General features: G+C 37.5%; 1 protein-coding gene across 7 annotated transcripts in view; it reads right to left on the bottom strand.

Annotated features, from left to right (window-relative positions):
• TCERG1 (transcription elongation regulator 1) overlaps window positions 1–20027 on the bottom strand; it is a 60319-nt gene extending 40292 nt beyond the window's left edge. For 4 of the 7 annotated variants that reach the window (XR_006735094.1, XM_045551130.1, XM_045551133.1 and 1 more), the window contains exons 1-6: window positions 19935–20025; window positions 13860–14085; window positions 10778–10930; window positions 9649–10078; window positions 4773–5015; window positions 525–587 (exon numbers count right to left, since the gene is read on the bottom strand). Coding sequence is in view for 6 of the 7 variants with exons in the window: in XM_045551130.1 (XP_045407086.1) it covers window positions 525–587; window positions 4773–5015; window positions 9649–10078; window positions 10778–10930; window positions 13860–14085; window positions 19935–19993 (1174 nt within the window). In the remaining variant the exon portion in view is untranslated. Of the gene's footprint in view, window positions 1–524; window positions 588–4772; window positions 5016–9648; window positions 10079–10777; window positions 10931–13859; window positions 14086–19934 lie in introns of all 7 variants that reach the window. The other 3 variants (XM_045551131.1, XM_045551135.1, XM_045551129.1) reach the window with 2 other exon arrangements.
• Between the last annotated feature and the right edge of the window lie 348 nt (window positions 20028–20375).

The following is a 20375-nucleotide window of genomic DNA, read 5'->3' as shown; positions in this document are numbered from 1 at the left end:
ACTTTTAAAATAAGGATACATAAATCAAAATTGGGGGGGAAAAATCCCCAAATCCTACACTAGAATTTAAGTTTCAGGTAGTTATATTACTTCAATAACTTTAAAATGTAAATGTATACTACACATACAAATAATCACACACATATACTCACTAGCATGCAAGTATAATCACATCACTTTACACATGAAAATGATTTTTTTATATTTAACTTAAAAACACACATCTAAAATAAAATAAAATGTTATGAATATGAGAATGAAGTTGTTTACACTTATTACATAAATTAAGATATAAAGTGATCTGACCTTATTTGCTTTTGTGAACCAAAGAAGCTAATACTACAGGCAATTGGGAAAATTAAGTGTTGGCCAAATATGACAACTGCATTTATATTGCTCATTAAAAAGAAAAATATAAAAAAATCCACTCACTTGGGCAAAAGAATAAATAAAAGGATAAACAACAACATTCACTACCATGCCAACTTACAGACAAAACAAACTAAGATGGTTTTAAAAATTACCGGTCTTGGTGGTAGCGACTGTCTTTACATACGGGCAGCTGACTATTTGCATCATTGCTACACCTGTAAAATGGATAAGCAAGCATACGTTGGAAAGCTGCCATTGTATGTCGGCTACCACTGGGATTCAGGGAAATAATTTAAGACTACAATTTAGAATGCTATTTCTAATGAAAAAGACCAAGAATGGAGTAAAATTTCTTTTTGTTTGACATTTTGTGGGAAGTGGCACCAAATCCAATGATACCAATTTTAAACAATAGCATCAATTACCTTTTTATCAAACCAGCTCTGATAATATTTGAAGGAGTCTCAGGACTTTAAATTCAACAAAACAAAGCCCCTTCATTACATATAGGTAACGAGTTCTCATGTGGGACATTTTCCCACAGGACATCAAACTCATGCTGCTGTTGCTTAGATACCAGTGAAAGGCAGATGCAGCATGACAGTGACAAGACACTTTCTCTATGCTGCTGGCTAAGTTGAAACTATATGCAGGAGCTGAGGCATGGAGCACAACCATGCAGAAGTAGAAAAGGAATAAGGACAAAGAGGGGTGGTAGAGATAGGAAGAAAGTAAACTATGAAATGGATCCAAATGTTTCACTGCAAATAATACTTTAAATAAAAGAAAAGGCAAAGACGAAGAGGAGGGAAGCATTCAATTAATGACAAAATGTCCATCTTCAGTGCCTGCTTTATGGAATCTCATGGGCTTGGAACACTGTGGAGGCAGGCTAAAACATTAAGAACATACAGCCTCTTTAATATCATTAGTGACTATATGGGCTGATGGCTGCAGAAACCTTTATCACTCAAGCCAGCTAAAGAAGTAGCACTTGTATTAAAGAATAGAAATTACATACATTTCTTAGAAGAATGAAGGCTCATGATGATGCATTACAATGGTGATTAAAAAAGGGAATGAAAGGAAAAGCTGGAAAACTAAGGCTGATTAATTGAGGAAACTCAAAATTAAAAGTGACCTTTAAATTTTTTTAAATGGAAAAGGCTGAAGTCCAAAGAAAAGTGTAGGGGAAATAATTTTCATTTTTTCAGCTTACTGTAAAAACTTTTTTTGGTACTCATTTTTTCCCCACTAAAGAACAGGAAAAGAAATTTCTCCTAACTCAGAGACTGAAATTTATATACAATGCAACTATGATCACACACACACACAAAAATACTGCCAATTTCTGAAAAATGTCTTTAATTTCTTAACTGCTATTTTATACAAAAAATACTAAAGCTAAACTTTCTATTAATAAGAACTCTTAAAACTAAAATAAGAACACTGAATTGCCAGGCACAGTGGCTTATGCCTGTAATCCTAGCATCTTAGGAAGCCAAGGTGGGAGGATGGCTTGAGGTCAGGAGTTCGAGACAAGCCTGAGCAAGAGTGAGACCCCTGTCTCTATTAAAAATATTAGTAGAAAAATAAGCTGGGCGTGGTGGCACACTCCTGTAGTCCCAGCTGCTCAGGAGGCTGAAGCATGAGGATTGCTTGAGCCCATGAGTTTGAGGTTGCAGTGAACTATGATGACGCCACTGCACTCTAGCCCAGGCAACAGAGCAAGACCCTGTCTCAAAAAAAAATTTTTTTAAAAGAAAAATTTGGTTAAGGAAGTTACAGCATGTATTAAGTTTAAATTAGTATAAATACTGCCACCTGCAGGATCACTGAATCCATCAAAGCTAGCACTAGAAATTCAATTCATGAGAATATATGAACTTTACACTAAAAGACTGTTCTTCAAAACCATCCACCAATAAATAATTTTAACTATACAACTTGAATAGAATAAAACCAAACCTAGTCATATTTAAGTTTAACGGCTATTGTTAATAAACAATTGGGCCAACACAGAGCTCTTCTATTTGCCTATCAAAATATAGACCATACAGAAAGGTCATGTTTTTTCTCAGGCTAAAAAGATAAACTCCACATCTTACTCCTGTATTTTAACTAATTCCTCCTCTCCTTCCTTTCATCTTATTTATGACTATCCCTTCCTTAATCATCCTCATTAGCGAAGACAATGCTATCTCAAATAGAATTTAAGGCTCCAAGACAAATTACATATAAATCCCTCCTATTCACCTTATTGCTGAGTTGAAATAAAGAGGGAAAAGAGAGAGAGATCTCATTGTACATATAACCAACGATGATTTGGAAAGCAAAAAAAAAAACAAGTGATCGTTGTCCTTGTTTTTCACTAAACATCTTGTAGGACTGAATTAAAAGGGAAAATAAGAAAAATGAATGAATATTAATACCAAAAATGCCTTAATATATAAACACATACTAATATAATATCACTTTCTATAAGACACTAGGCTCTCTTTCCAAAGAACCTTGGTACTTGGATAAAATCTTAACAGACTACCCAATTCAGGTTCTCTTCCAGCTAACCTACGAAATGTCACTAATGGTTGCCATTTATTGAATGCCTTTTACTGCCAAACTTCACAGGTACCACCTCATTTGGTGACCCAAATGGTCATCACGACCTGTTCTAAATTTTTTAATGAGGGGGTAAGGGTCAGGGGAGACCATGACATCAAAATGCAGCTATAGCTGGAAGGATTTTATTGTGACAAAGTTCCACTTCTACAGAAATGAATTTTGCTACTCTGTTACTTTTCACCCATTGGTCCTAGTGAGAACCTCTAAAGAAAAGTAAAAGTCCTTAAAATGACAGCCTTTGACAATACTTTGACAACATTTTCATGCTACCTACCTCTCAGTCTTCTCTCTACAGAATTAACAATTCCAGCTCCTTCAGATCATTCAGAATACAGGATCTGGTCTTAAAACTGTCTTTAACTCCAAAAGCAGACCAAGATTGCAAAAAGAGGTTGTAACAAATGTCAGGCTATTCCCCATTTATCATTTAGTTTCCTACAAAAATGATATCAGAGGAAAATATCCAGCCGCTTGTCTTAAATTTAATTTAGAAAAAGGATAATCCCTGATATTAAAGAAAACATTTTGAGTTTTCTTATTTTTAAATTGAATTTCTTAAATATCATATATTAGGCATTTATTATCTAATACTATATCAACATGTGTAAAAGGTTTTTCTATCAAATCAAAAACCAAACAAGAAACTAATTTTTGAAATTTTTGTTTCTTTCTTGCCAACCTATATCTGAAAGTATCCTTTACAAAGCAGTCACAAGTAAAAAGACAACTAGAGCAATAATGATAATTAAGATGAGTGCCAAAAAGAAATAGCTGTATAACAGCAATATTCTCACACAAAAACTAACATAATAAAGTGGCAATAATAAATAGTGGGCAGAATGTGAAATTTAGAGACAAAAGGCCTAGGTTCTATTTATCTTTGCTACAAATTAGCCCTGTGAATTTGACCTCTTTAACGTATCAATATTTTCAACTATAATACAGGAGAATGAACCATTGATCAAGGATTAAATGTTTCTGACAACAGCAAATGCACTGAAATTTAGAATGCCCAACACTATCACTGTGTAATCCCTATGGTAAGAAGTCTACTCCACAATCTTCTAAGTCCTTCTCTAATCTTAATGATTTATCTTAAAACAATAAAACACATGAATTCACCATAATAATTAAACTTTTAAATGATGCGTGTTATACTGTATGCTACAAGGGAATGTTTCTATTTTATATGAATTTTTTTATAGTTGAGTAACTCACATTTTCTTCCCAGTGTTAATACAGTTATTAAGAGTTTGGTATCTGGATCTGGAGGGTACAGGCTCAAATCCTAACATCATTACTTATTAGCTATGTGACCTTGGGCAAGTAATTTAACCTGTCTGTGTACCTACCTCATAAAATGGTTGTGATAATTAAAGGAGTTATGCATGTAAAGTGCTTGGAACAGTGCACTTTATATAAATCATTCAATTTGTGTTAGCTATTATGACTTGCGACTTCTCAACTTCAGATTCAATCCCTTAAAATATTGCATTTAGAACATATTTACATGAAAAGATGATCATTTTTAATTGAGGCCATTATCCAAATAAGTGTAGCTTTAAATGTGGCTCTAATTTTAAGACATGTAAACAACAACAAAAAAAAGACATTTACCAAAACTTAAGAGAAAATATTGCAGTTAGCCATGAATCTTTCAAAAACGTTTCAAACAGGTGAGATTCAAGGCAAATTTCAAACACAACAGACACATGAGAACAAACTAACTGACAATATGGAAACATAGCTGGAAAGACCATTACAATCTGTTGGTTTACCTGGAAGTGGAATTGGCATGCCAGGAAGGGGAACACGAAATGGAGGTACCATTACTGGTGGAAAAGCAGGTATTGCAGCTGCTGGCTGAGGTACTGAATGAGGAACAGCAGGAGGTAACGTCTGGGGGTGCGGCTGGGGAACAGTTTGCACAGGTGTGGCTGTAGGAGCAGGAGCTGAAACACTAACTGTAGGCGTGGCAACTGAAACAGCAGAACTTGGGGTCTGATCTTGTGTTGTGGGTGCTGATAAGAGATAAAACAAAAACATGTATCACTCCTTCATAAACCATTTTACTACATCCATTCATCATTTACTCATTCATTAATTTAAGTATTTAAGGGCCCATTCCATGCACTGCAAGAAAATTGTCAAAAGGTCTTATCTCCAAGAAGCATGAAAGTAGTCAGTTAAATGAAACATAAAAAATAACTAAAATACAGAGTGAAATGGGATAAATTGCACAGGGGTATAAATCAAAACCCAAAGAGTATTCATAACTGAGAGGGAACAGAAAATTTTATACTGAGATGATGAGCCTTAAAAGATTAAAATTCAACAAGGAAAATGGGGGAGCGGAAGGAGAAAATAAGCAAGTCTTGGGAAAAGTATGAGTAAAGGCAGGAGAGTAGAGAACAAAAAGAACTGTTTAGAAAACTGAAGGTAAGCAGTTAACTAGTGAAACAGTAGGCATACCCACAAAACCAGTGAGTTATGGCTAGAAAGGTAGGCCAGGGGCAGAAAACAAGAAGCCCTGAACAAAAGGCTAAGGAATTTGTATTTACTGGGTAGGGAAAAAGCAGAACTTATGTACATGTAGAGAAAATGATCTAGAATACACACCAAAATATATTAACAGTAGTTACCTCTATGTATGCCTTTTACTTTTTACTATACACATGCTTCATTAGAGTATGAATTTTTTGTAAGAATGCATTCACATGTTATTTGTGTGATTTCATGAAGGTAAAAACAGCATGGGGGAGGAAAACTAAAGGTTTCTATATGGAAGAGTAATAATCAGTGTTCATTTGATGAATTAACCTGCCAGATAGATGCATAGGAAGAAAAGAACAGAAGTGAGAAAATCAATCACAACATTACTAGAATTGTCCAAGCAAGGAAGAACAGAGAGAAAAAGATATGCAAATAACTAATGACTGACTGGACATGAACAAATGGAGTCAAAAACAACTCAGGTTTCCATTGTGAGAGATTAGGAAAATGTGAAATTCAGGATAATTCGGGTTCTGCTACTACATTATTTTTATTATTATTATTATTTTTTGAGACAGAGTCTCACTCTGTTGCCCGGGCTACAGTGCCGTGGCGGCATCAGCCTAGCTCACAGCAACCTCAAACTCCTGGGCTCAAGCAATCCTCCTGCTTCAGCCTCCCAGGTAGCTGGGACTACAGGCATGCACCACCATGCCCGGCTAATTTTTCTATATATATATTTTTTAGCTGTCCATATAATTTCTTTCTATTTTTAGTAGAAACGGGGTCTCGCTCTTGCTCAGGCTGGTCTCGAACTCCTGAGCTCAAACAATCCGCCCGCCTTGGCCTCCCAGAGTGCTAGGATTACAGGCCCGAGCCACTGCGCCCGGCCACATTATTTTTAAATATAAAAAACAAAATATTTCATCCCTAGTAATTACATTTAAAATCAAACTGACTAAAAAAATAAATAAAATCCATATTTTGTACTTTTAAAAAAGTTTCAATTCTCACATATTACAACATATCTTTGTTGTTTATTCATAACACATCTAGTTGCAAAATAAAATTCATTTTGGAAATTCACTGGTAACAATACATCATCGTTTTTCTTGATGTAAAGAAAAAAAGTATCAAACTCTACCTATATTGGACTAAGAATGAATCTATCAAATTAAATGAAATAAAAACAATGCTTTCCCGATCTTTACGTCAATGTTACTTTAAGCAAAAATACACTGTTTAATACAAACCACCCAATAATCCATCTGACAACAAAATCTGTCAGTATCTTTTTCCAGCTTCTAATAATGAAAAACTCACTTAGGCTGGGAAGATGTGAGCAATTTCATACTTGTTAATGAGGGACTCACCTTGGCTAAATAGACAGCAGGGCCAAACAAGTATCTTCAGCGGCCCAGGAATGAATTGTTGGTCTAGCATAGACCTAGCCTTAGGGTACAGTATCATATTAATATAATTTTATAACAGTGTGAAAAATACAAATTACATGCAACATTTGCCCAGTCCCAAACATATACCATTTAGCATTTGCAATCTACTGTAATGGCTAAAAACATTCTAGCTATTCTTCCCAACTTTCCTGAGAAGCAGGACTTCACCATCATTTTTCACAAACTTACACAAAATGAGTTTATGTTCAACTGGGATTAAAATATAAGTAATCTTATATTTCCTTTTAGTCCCATTTGCCCATAGTTTTATGCTGCAGTTCATTGAATTAAGTTTTTTAAAAATATTATAAGAGTATTCAGATAATTCCTAAAACTATGATCCAAAGTAATTATAGTCAGGAAAATCAAATAAGTCATAAGGGTCTCAACTTTCAAGTGGAAAGGAACACCGATGGAGATGGCAAAAAGTATTCACTCAATCCATTCCTCTTACTTTCCAGCATAGCAGTTTCTGAATTTGATCAGTGGCCATGAGTCATGAGAGGAAGGAATAAAAAGAATGAAAGAATTAAATGGGAAACTGGGAGAATAGTATATATATAAGACTTTACTGGGTAAATTCCTGCTAACTCCATTTGTTAAAATAACTAGTGAAGTACTAGGTAGGCCTCAAAATATGCTACTAACCCAGCCTCAGATCTTAACTACAAAAGTATTAAGACTATAATAAGACAACACTGTGATACTGGATCAAGCTAAACAGAAACAGACGTCAGAATATCAGACACCATCAAAATTGATGTTTAAAAGCAGTAAAAAGAACATGATTTTGCTATTTTGTTCTCACAATAAAGGCATCCCAATCACTAAAGGACAGTGCAAAAAATTACAAATGGGATTTATTAATAGAATAGTTGATAATCACAAGATAGCTATCTTACAGACCACTCAGATAACAGAAATGGAATATATATAGGATGGTTAAAATACCTGCTAACCATCTTCCTTAAAGAAAATAAAGTGCTACTATTTCTCCTTCCTAAGAAGGCAGAGAAGCAAATTTAAGCAACACAGACCCTCTACATACAACTTCATTGCTTTTACTAATCCCCTTCTCCCATTACTCCCGCAGGTATCCATAAAAACTGGCAGTTTTCCGCCTTGCCACACAGGTCTTAGAAGCACTAAGCCTATAAAAAGGTAAAGACCCTCAACAAGTTAGCTAGTACAACTGTTATACTTCTGTATCTAAATTCGCCTCAGTGAAAAAAGGAAACAGATTTGTAAAGCCCTATTTACGTTTTCCTGTTAAGCACATTTTCCCCCCAAGATATCTAAAAAACATAAAGTAGGGTCTTTAAAAACTGTCTCTATATTACATGTACCTTAATTCTTCAGTTATTTCTTGTATCATTAAAATAAATTCAAATTTGAATCCACTGTGATTAAATGATTTTCATATACATGTTTTTTACACACTAATAATTCCCAAGGCCCTGAAGCTACCAGGAAAAAGTAAAACATCTTTTTTTTTCCTTACTCTTATCTATTATCCAGGTAGTAAAATAATACAAATTATAATCACCCTATAGGGATAGTTATGTATCTTCAGACCAGTACCGTAGCAAATAATCAAATCAAAATTTTTATCTACTTCTAGGCTCAGTTTCAGCCTAAAGAGTAAATACTAACAACCATATACCAAAAAATAAAAAAAAAACAAATGAATAAAAAAAGCAAAGTAATATAGATATTAATGACAATGTTTTGAGCAAATTAATAGATTCATCCCTCTCTTCATCCCTGAAATCAGCTACTAATCAACTCTCATTTTTAGAAAAGATCTAAGCCTTGGACCTCTGAGACATTATACCTGAAAATTCTCTTGCCTTTCTGACTGCTTCTATTATAACTCAATTCATATGCCCGCATCCCATTCTAGGAACTACCTACCCTAAAAGAGATTACTGAAAAGTTCCTAATAAGTATCCCTGATTTCTACAAAAAAAAAAAAAAAATCACCAAAAAAACTTTCAAAATACTGCATTTATACAGGACCCCTAGTGCCTGTCTCATCCATTCGCCCAGTTCTTAAGATCCTTCAAAACCCAGTCTCACTCTTAATCTATTAACCAATATAAACCCTCTCACCTCAGAACAGTTTCCTAGCAATCCAATAAACTGTAATTATCCTTATTTCCTGACCTTTGTTCATGCTCTTTGTCCTATCTGAAAATCTTTTCCTTACTTCTGAACCTACTCAGATCCTATTCCATATCTTTCATGATAAACCTCAATACCCATGTGGTCGGTCCACCCACTCATCTCTCCACTTCTCCAATTCTTATATCTTTCATTTTCACTGTATACTTCCGCATACCTTTCTCTAATTGTTTCTCGTGTTATTCTTGCCTCCTCAATTAGAAAAACTGGAAACCCTGTAAGGTAGGGACCAAGACTAATACTTCTTTTGCAAACCCCACAGCACCCAGCATTACTGTTGACCAAGCTGAACAGCTAACTCTGCACTCTCCCAGTTTAGCTTCCTGAACTGCAACTGGGCAAATAATTTCTTCTACTAATGTAAATTCATATTTTTCTCTAACTCAAAAGTTTTGATGTCAAAAATGCATTTTTCAATAACATCAAAGATAATACCAGAAACACTAGGACCATTTTGAAATGCAGTCCCTACTTCTTCATTTCTCTAGCCCCTAAATGAAAACACATGCTGCCTAATACTCACTTGATACTGTCTGTGCAACCGAGGTGGCAGTTGTTGTAGTAGAAGTGGTAGAGGAAGGGGTGGATGATGATGTTGAAGTGGATACTGCAGATGCTGGGCTACTGGTTGTAGGCGTAGAAGCTCCAACTGCTTGTGCTTGCACTTGCGCTTGTGCCTGGGCCTGAGCCTGAGCCTGAGCCTGGGCCTGGGCCTGGGCCTGGGCCTGGGCCTGAGCCTGAGCCTGGGCCTGGGCCTGGGCCTGGGCCTGAGCCTGGGCCTGAGCCTGGGCCTGGGCCTGGGCCTGCGCTTGGGCCTGGGCCTGCGCCTGAGCTTGAGCCTGAACCTGTGCCTGGGCTGCAAGCATAGGTGTCAGCTCTGATTGCTGAATAACCTTAACTCCATCTGGCTTGGTCCATGCAGATTCACGTGTCCGAGCATTATAGTAATAAACCTGCAGAGGAAACAAAATCATAGGTATCACAAAATCTGTGAACTATTACTAAAAACAATAATGCAACAATATTTTATCTTAAAAGCTATTTAAAAACAACTTTAAAGAGAGAAAGTATCTCAAAATAGGGCTATAGATAATTCCATCCCATCCCCCAATTTTCTATAATGAGCACATCTTATTTTCAACACACATAAAAAAAGGAACACCAATGTTATATTTTGTGCAGAAAGTTAATATAGCAGGCCTGAGAATGCTGTCCTTAGAAAGCCCTGCTTACAAAGCTGGCCCCTAGCTGGAGTCTGGGAACTTGGATTTCAGGAGGGTTACCAGCATTCCCTCAGTGATAAGAATGGCTCACTGTGTCTAAATCATTTATGCAAACAATGCAGTTTATGCTGAACATGTGCTTTCCTTCTGGGAGTCTGGTATTTTAGTATGTGCTAGTCAGATGGTCCCTATGTAACCAGAAGCTTCCAGAACTGCAGGTAAATGTATGTTAGCATTCCAGCCAACTTTATGTCTGCTGCACAAAAGTCCAATCCAGTCAACTTTTCCTGGAGTACTACTCCATCCCCCGCTTACCCAAGGCTCATTCTTAATTGACAAGGATACCACCATGCATCTCAACCTACCAGTACTCTTAACTTTTACTCCTCTTTCGCTAAAGAGATAAGTGCAGTATATTTTACAATTTACCTTCCCATCTGGAGTTTTATTTTCAACCCATATCTCCTCAGTTGGAGGCAGTGTTGGAGTACCAGGTGCAGTCACAGGAGGCATTCCTGGTGGAAACATCATACCCGGAGGAGGAGGCATGGTTCCCATGGGTGGAGGCATGAAAGGTGGTCTCTGTTAATTCACAAGAACAATGGTGGTCACTTGTAATTATCTTTTTTACTTCAAATTATTACTGAATTCTATCTAAAAGTAAAGCACTGTAAGAGAAACTAGTTTTGTAGTCTATTCAAATACATTCATCCATTGTGTAAGAAAGTTTTCTGTAACAGAAATGATTACCAAACAGACTAGAAAGAAATACAACAAAATACTAACAGTAGTCAACTCTGGGTTACAGCACTGTGGGTGAATTTTGCTTTCTTCTTTATACTTGATTTGCATTTTTCATACCCTGGGCACTGTATTACTTTTTTTTTTGAGGTATCAAGATCATATTTTATAAGAGGAATCAGTGTTTGCAAATCGTTCCCATAATTGGTTTTTCCTGCACTCTGTGGCCTACCAGGTTTTGTCATCTTCATAGTAAAGAAAGTCACTTCCTGGCAGGTTAGGAGTCTTGGTAAATCTCACAGCCCACAGAGAACCTGGGTCCCCCAAGGTAATAGGCATGCCAGTGGATTACTTTTTTTTTTAAATTGATTTACATCTGTTTTAACACCAGCCATACCAACGCCTCCCCACAGTTCACCTACAATAGGTACCAACCCTAAGAGAAACATTACTTTACCAAATAACCCAGAAATAACCAAAAAAGAAAAATTAGATATATCTAACCCTTTATTCTCTTTTGCTACCAAAAAAAAAAAAATTAGCTAGGAAAATATTCACCATCTCCTATTTTCTATATAATAATAATATAGTTCATCAAAGACATGATCATCAACAAGCTTAAAAGATACAATAAAATAATTATCCATTCTACTTTTTAGTGGAAAATTAGAATTCAACTTAGGATATACCTCAATTTTTGTTTTAAATTTTCCAGAGCCATTACTAATCCAGTCCTAATTCCGATAATTCCTTCACTGTCATTCTTCAATGACTGCTGACACAATGCAAAACCCCAAACCAAACAATTTAACTGTAATTACTATATCCTACTTACTAAAGCAAAAAAGTGGTCTGACTTTTTTTAACATATATACCCAATCTCTTTAATACAACGATCCTTTTATTGTACATAAAAACCAGTTTCAAAATTAAAAATGAATATTGGTGTGACATTTTAAACAGATTTTGAATAAGGATTAAAAAGATTATTCTTCTATAATCTGTAAGTAACATTAAAATTCAATTATCTAAAGCACCTTAATCTGGATAATGGAATTGAAACTAGCCAATAATGAGAAACTATACTTCATTTTCCTAAAAACTTTTCTTTCACACGCTCCAATTTTTGTTTTTTTTTTGAGACAGAGTCTCACTTTGTTGCCCAGGCTAGAATGAGTGCCGTGGTGTCAGCCTAGCTCACAGCAACCTCAGACTCCTCGGCTTAAGCGATCCTACTGCCTCAGCCTCCCGAGTAGCTGGGACTACAGGCATGCGCCACTATGCCCGGCTAATTTTTTCTATATAGATTTTTAGTTGGCCAGATCATTTCTTTCTATTTTTAGTAGAGACTGGGTTTTGCTCTTGCTCAGGCTGGTCTCGAACTCCTGACCTCAAGCAATCCACCCGCCTCGGCCTCCCAGAGTGCTAGGATTATAGGCGTGAGCCACCCCGCCCGGCCCACACACTCCAATTTTTATTGGAGTCAGTTTAGTGTCTTCAAGCATTAGCACACAGACCCATGTTATATAAAAAATATCTACCTCAAATACCTGTCAAGCATCCTTACCTAGAAATCATGTGGATATAATGTAAAGCCACACAATTAATCCATCAAGACCAAGAAAAGCACCACAACATTAGAAAGTATCCCACCACAATATTTGATACATTTCCATTAGAGGGTTACATTGGTCCATTACATTTTATAATATTTCACAGTTAAATTAGGTTTAACTCTTAAAGGCACAGAATCAGTATGTCAAAAAGCTGTTTCGTATTCTAATCTTGAAGCAAATATAAAACCATTCAATAATGTGTTTAAAGGGGGAGGGGCTATTCATTACTAGGAAGGCAGTAAGATTATTAAGCAAAGTATTAAAACTTTGTGTCTCTTCCAAAAACACAACCCTATCTAAACAGTTTACATCACTTAAATATACATCTTTTTTTTGTATTTTTAGTATAATTCATTCTTGATTATCTAAGCTAACAGAAGGCGGATGATACCAATATATATTTGATTTCAGAATTGTACAGGCTTATCTAAGAAAACACAGATACAGACTCAAACAAAAAGAATACAATCGCAAAAGTAGATATTTGAGAATAGATGCCTTCAAGACCTCACTTCAGACAATAAGTAAGTCTAGATACACTTGAGAAGGATATATGCTTCAGGTTAAAATACCACCAATGTTTTTATTTAAAGAAATCACATAATTAATCTTTTTCTAAAATAAAATAATAAGATAATCCAATTATTTTTTTTCCAGAGGAGATAAAGAAATTCAAATTTATGCTTACAAAAGGTGTTTGTTGTCACTTTCCAGATTCTATCCTAGGTACCATTTCTGTGGAGAAAAATTACTCAGGAATATACATATACATATTTTTATACTTGCTGGCAACATATATCATTGAAAATAAATTTTCTTCACTCAATCCCTTAAGATTTCAAACTTCACTTCCCATAAAGAAGATGCATTACTAAAGACAATTCACAGAGATCAAGGTAGGCAAGAACTATCCTACTAAATCCTAGTTTTGTATATATACTTTTCTATCACCATCTAAACTCCTGTTCTGAATTTCTATACTCATCACTACTACCACTACTTTAGGAGTAACATGTTAATATATGGATGTTTTCCTTAGCTCAATAATTTTCCTATAAATTGAAACTATTTAAGATACAAGTTTTTAAGGCAAAACCCATATACAATATTGACAGTGATGCCAACAAAGAAATGGTAACCGCTACATTCTTTACCTGTAGGTGTGGAGGGCCCATAGGTGGAGGTATCCCTCCTGGAGGAGGCATTGGCGGCATATTAGGATCAAAAGGGGGACGTCCAAAGGGGGGCCGAGGTGGTGGTGGAGGGCCTCGCATCATACCAAAAGGTGGAGGGGGTCGCATGAGTGGTGGTGGGCCCCGCATCACTGCATTTGGTGGGGGAGCTGGGCCTCGGAACCTCAAGGCCTGCTGTTGAGCCATCCTGTGTGGGAAAGCAATAAATTTTTTTCTTGAAATTACAAAAATGTGGCTACTGATCTCCAAATTACATCAAATTTAAACGCCCTTAAGTACACGTGGATTTGAAAAGTTTTCTTGCAACCATCATGGTAAAAACTAGATCAATAAGAATGATAAATGGATGCCTAATCTGGGTGGAAATGTGGATGAGGATAGTTAGATGGTCTTAAAATGTCTACTTACAGTTGCAAGAAAAGATTAGAAAAACACTATGTAATAGGGAAAATGGGCAATATCTTGACCAAATGATCAAAATGAGTATCTTCTAAGAATGACAGATAGATCATGCGTGACTGAGAGAGGCACAACACCACCTATTCCAGCCAAGAATATATAATGTCAATCTAATAATGAGGAAAATGAGGAATGTTCTATTAAAGGAGGATATATTTTCCAGTAATGTCAATGTTATACATAAAAAACAAAGGAAGACTGTGGAAATGTTCCAGATTAAAGAAGGCTAAAGAGACATGACAACACAATACCAACTCTAGACTGGTTCTGTACTAAAGTGATGAAATGCTATAAAGGAATTTATTGGATCAATTGACAACACTAGAATATGCGGTCAGATTAAAGTACTGTATAACTAAATTTATGAACTTGATTAACTGAGCTGTATTAAGTAAAAGAATATCTCTATTCTTAGAAAATACACATTGAGGTATTTAGAGGTAAAAGGCCATAGGTATCTGCATCTTACCCTCAAATGGTTCAGAGTAACAAAGAGCATGTATACATGCAAATAATAAAATAGAAAAAGTAAAATATTAACAGTAAGTGTTCTATCTTTATTTTTACAACTTTCTGTAAGTCTGAAATTATTTCCAAATACAAGGGTTTTTCTTTTTTTTGGGGGGGGGGGATAGCTTAAGAGAGCATTCGTATTCTCTATCTAAAGGGAAAGCCGTTCCCTGCACTGCACCCTGCCCCACCACCCCTCCCTCTCTAACTGAATACCCCAGTGTATTTTCTCCATGGCATGCATAAATAGTATCACACAAAATGGCATTATCTATCTCTTCCCCCAAGTGCCCTTTTAAGAGAATTATTAACCCTTAAAAGTGCTTACTATGTGCCAGGCAGTGCTCTAAGCTCTTTTCAAATATTAAGTCATTTAATCATCATAACAACCCTATGAGACAGATACTATAATTAACCTCATTTTACAGATGAGGAACTAGCTCGCAGAAGTTAAGTAACTTGCCCAAGGTCACAAAGCTGGTTTAGTAGTATAGCCAGGATTCAAAAGCAGACAAATGGCTCTTAATGACCATGGTCCCACCTAAGCCCCTTGGAGTAGGGATTCTGTTCACTCTTGTATCCCCAGCACACAGTTGGTCTGTACATACATAATAGAATTCAATAAATACACTGCATGAACCAATGAATACCTAGGTGATACTGTACCTAAACTACCTTACAAGTAGGGTACTGTAGAATTTTATAAAAATTATTTTTACTACAATTAAGTCCATTTATTGAGTACCTATCATGGTCTTCCCAGTAGCTACTATAAATCTCTACACTATACATGAAATCTACATTCCTGTCCTCAAGTGAGAATTAGCAATTATATTCTTTATGCATATTTGAAAATAATCATTCTTATAGTCTCTCCTCACCAGACTCTTTCAACTTTCCTGCATTTTTCAACCCTCTGCTTACAATTACCCTTCGAACTTTCTGTAAATTTTCCATATCATAGTTCAATTCTAACCAAAACACCCTAATAAAGAACCAATTTGCCTTCTAGGAGAAACCCAAAATTGTAAACAAGTCCGGAACTACTATAGCAGGTACATTTATCCAAATTTGCAAGTGATCCTACAAGCCAAAGACTGGAAAACATGAGTTAAAAACAGTCATCACAAAAAGGAATATGGATTGCATCAAAATAATCACAAGGTCTTTTTCAAATTACATGCACCCCCAAAAGACAGAGGGCCACTGTTACTGAAGGAATGTCTTAACTTCTAGGGCAGAAAAAAAGTAAACCACCAAGGAAAATAGTCTGTTTCAGCCTTGAGTTAATAATGTACCCTAATCTCAGATTTCCTTTCCACTTGCCTCTTTTTTTTTTTTTTTTTTTTTTTTTTCAAAAAGTCTACGGTATTTATTTCTTCGCAATTTTATACTTCCTGGTCATAGATAGCTTAAAGTTAAGCGTTTAAGATCTATAATCATGAAAAAAGTCCTATCAGGGCTCTGCTTTTTGTTGTAGACTAGTTACATAATTTCTGAGTCTGAGTTTCCTCAGCTATAAATGAATTAGGAATAGAAATAAAAGCTACTCATATCTGTTCAATAATCCCTGCAAAACATAGGATAGTACCTAGTACACAGTAAACCACTTTAACCGTTATTACTTCTTTCCACCACAAAACCCAGCAATGTTTACCTGTAAAAGGCACTTCGTTAACTTGACTAGATGGCTTTCAAAAGTCTACCCCTAAAATGGTGTTAAAATTCACATAATTTCCTGCTTCAACACCTAAAGTTGCCATTTTCTGATGTCAGTTATGTGTAGAACATGTGCTGAGCTCTTTATATACACTGCTTCACCGTAACAACCTCACCAGAACCTGCAGTGAGTATTAAATGAACTAATAAAGTATTTCAAACAGCATCCAGCACATAAGTGCTATAAGTATTAGCTATTATTACCATTCCTATAACGTCAGTACAGTAATAGTGCTGGTAAGTGTTAAATGGTATTAACACTAGTAATAGTGTTAGCTATTATTATTGTAATTACTATTACCAGGCCCTATATAATCTGGCCCTTGTTAACCTTTCCACAAACTCTAGTTGCTCTGATCAAATACTTCAAGTTCACTACTTTGAAGCCTCTGCATTTGTTCCCTTTGCCTGGCATGTTCTTTCCCAGATCTTTACATGACTGGCTCCTTATTATTCAGCCTCAGCTCAAACGTCACCTCATACTGCTTCCCTACCTCTAGCCTCTCCCAGACCCTCTCTGATTCATTATCCAATTTGAGTTTTCAATTGTGATAAATGCTATGAAGAAATCTCTCTTATTTACTTTTGTATTAGCTTTACCCACTAGCATATAGTTCTCCTTGGTACACTGCTGCAACACATTGTTTTAACAACAATGAAGTTCCTACATACCAGGCACAGTTACATGGACGTAACCTGTACTGACTCCTTTAATCCTCACAATGCAATGAGGTAAATTTGGCACCATTTTTACAGGGAAACTATTGCACAGAAAAATAACCTGCTCAAGTCAGCCAGTCAGTGGTAACAACAGAGTATTCTTACTCTCATTTTATAGGTGAGAAAATTTAGATTGTGAGTACCTTGTCATTAGTATTAATAGGCAAATAAAGGCCCTATATAAAGGATCTACACAAATATGACTTTAAAAGTTACTGTAAGGGCCTCAACAATAAAGGGATAAATAGCGTTTGTAATCTCTGAATTTTCCATCGATTGTAGATGATTTGCATTCCTACCACTTACAATCTTTTTGGAAAACAAAAGCCTATAAAGCATGAACGGAAACAATAAAAATATTTCATAAGAACACCATGGAGACAGAAACGTAATCTATTTTTCTAGAAGTACGCTATATGGATATGTAATCTTCCCAATGGGGAAGACGTTACTGCTAATACTTAAATTGGAGGTACAAGAATGAAAAAATGCTACTCATATATGGGAGACAACTCATATAAATTAACTGAGGAAACCTAGGGTTTAGTTCAGACTCTACTAACTACGCATTGACCTTGCATAAGTCACTTCACAGTTGTAGACTGATTTCATCATTCAGTTTAGTTTAGAATTCCGATCGACCTTAATTAGGCTGGAAGCTCCTTGAGGACAAAGGACTTTTTTGGTCTAGTTCAGGGCTCTACGGCCAGCACCTAGGTCTGTAACTGTCACATAGCACACAATAAATGTCAGCCCAATAAGTCAACCATCTCTAAATCTCCTATCTTCATTTATTTACCATGTATCTACTGAAAGCCTTATTTGCCAGGCACTATGATAGACACACCATCAAATACACTCAAGATGCAAATACAAAAACTAAGCACCAACTTCTGCCATCAAAGCAGTCACATAAACAGCTGATAGCTCATAAATCATGAGAAATACTAAAATAAAGGTCTATACAAAATATTCTGCAAGCAACTTCCAACCCAAGAGGAGAGGGTAAAACAGATTTGCAAGAGAGCAAATTACTTTTCAAATTAAGCCCTATTCAAGTCAGTTTTACAACAATGTCTAGACTATTAATAAAATCTAAAAGATGTATTGTTGTAAAACTGAAGAAAAATACTCTCTAAAACACAAAATAATGTTCCCTAGTAAATCCATCTGAGACTAGCTAAGGAACCTCTCTTTAAGATTAGAATCAAGAATAAACTTTCCATCACTAAAACTGAAAGACCCTGACAACACACTTTGGTCAGTACTAACATGCACATGCGGGGTTTAAAGGATTTGAGAGACATCTCTGACATAAGGCAAAATTTTATTCCTGCCGAAGTAGGGATTTTTGTGTGATAATTTAGAATCTGAAAGACATTATTTTCTTCTAAAACCTTGAATAATAATTCCCATATCCAATTTCATCTTAAGCTCTAGACAATATTACAGAGTCCTCATAATCTACACTGTTCTTTTTCATTTTCCAATGCTGACAATAGCACAATTCAGAATGGGAGGTGATCATCTGAAATGACATTTTTCCCATCCAGAAAAAAAAAATGTACCGAACATACATAAAGACTAGTACGTCTTTTTTCCTGACACTGACCAAAAGATATATATGTTTTTTTCCAAGTCACTCTTAATTTTATCAAATTTTAATTATAAATTCCATAGGCACTGAGGTTCCGGAGGAAGAAAGGTCACTGCACTCTTTAGGCCAACGGCGTGGGTAGTAGACAAACAGAACACAGACCAAGAACGCAGGCTCCGGAGCCTGACTGCCTGGGTTCAAGTCACTTCCTGGAGCCACAATCCCACCTATGCAATCTTGTTCTACTGACTCAACCTCTACGAGGCTCAGTTTCCTCACCTGCAAGATGGGCGAGTAACTTAACGAAAGCTGCCCCTGGTGTGCGGCCTGCAAAATGAGAAGAGCCAACTCCTCCAAAGAGTGGCTGTGGGGACTAACTGAGACAACCCTAAGTAAAAACGTCTCACTGGCACATAGTAAGCGCCTAACAAACGGTTGCTGCTATTGTTATCGTTCACAACTGCAGAATAATAAGCAATAAAGAGATGGGAGAAAAGGAAGAAAAGCCATACGAAGTTAAGAAAGGCAAGTGATGGGGGGGGACGAGATGAAAGGACAAACGTAGGGACTCCAAATAGCCGCGGAGAGCGTGGAGAAGACTGAGCCCGAAGTGGCGAGGGATCCCGGGGGGCTAACTGCAGAGTGGAGGGGCGTCGATGAGGAAAACGGGGCCCGCGGCGGAGCGCAGCCCGGAGAAAGGCTGCGGCCGGCCGAGGCGGAGGCGGCACGCGGCCGAGGCGGGGCCCCTAGGCGGGCGGGAGCGCCGGGCCCGCCCGGCGGGCCGCGAGGGGCGGCAGAGCCCGCGAAAGCCGCAGGGAGCGCCCCGAGGACGCGCTGGAGGCCGCGGCCCAGCCCCGGCCCGACCCTCTCATTCAAGCCACCTTCCCCTTCCCCCTTCTCACACCCCATGCGGTCCCGACCCAGAGCCACCGCAACTCGGCTGCCCGCCGTCCGCCCCGGATCTCCGCGCGGCAGGCCTAGCCCCTGGAACTCCAGCTAGCCGAGACGTGACGGAGGGCGGCGCTCCTTACCTGAGCTCCCCCGGATTGAATCGCTCGCCGTCCCCCCCGTCCCCGCCACGCTCCGCCATTACAGAGGGCCGCGTTCCTCCACCCGCCGACCCGGCGTCCTCAATTGGCCAGAAAATTCGTCAATCCCGTACGAGAGAGGCGGAGATAGCGGAGATCTATGATGTGACTGGCGAAGCTTTCCATCAATCCTCGAGTTGGGGGCGGTATCTGCCTTACTATTGGGCACAGGGCCCGCCGACTTTGAAAGCGGTATGGAGACAGCCAGTTGATTGGTCGCCTGCAGGCTTTATGGGAAATGAGACTTTGGCAACGGGGAACCGCCGGCGCCCTCTCGCGGTAAGGGTAACTCAGTCCTCCCACGTTCGGCCCGGCCTGCGGTGGCCACGTGTCCGGCGGCTTCCAGGACAGCCAATTGTGGAGCCATATTGGCCAGTAGTGGGT

The sequence above is a fragment of the Lemur catta genome, chromosome 5 (genome assembly GCF_020740605.2).
Source record: "Lemur catta isolate mLemCat1 chromosome 5, mLemCat1.pri, whole genome shotgun sequence".
Classification (NCBI taxonomy): domain Eukaryota; kingdom Metazoa; phylum Chordata; class Mammalia; order Primates; family Lemuridae; genus Lemur; species Lemur catta.
This window is presented reverse-complemented; position numbering and strand designations above follow the sequence as displayed.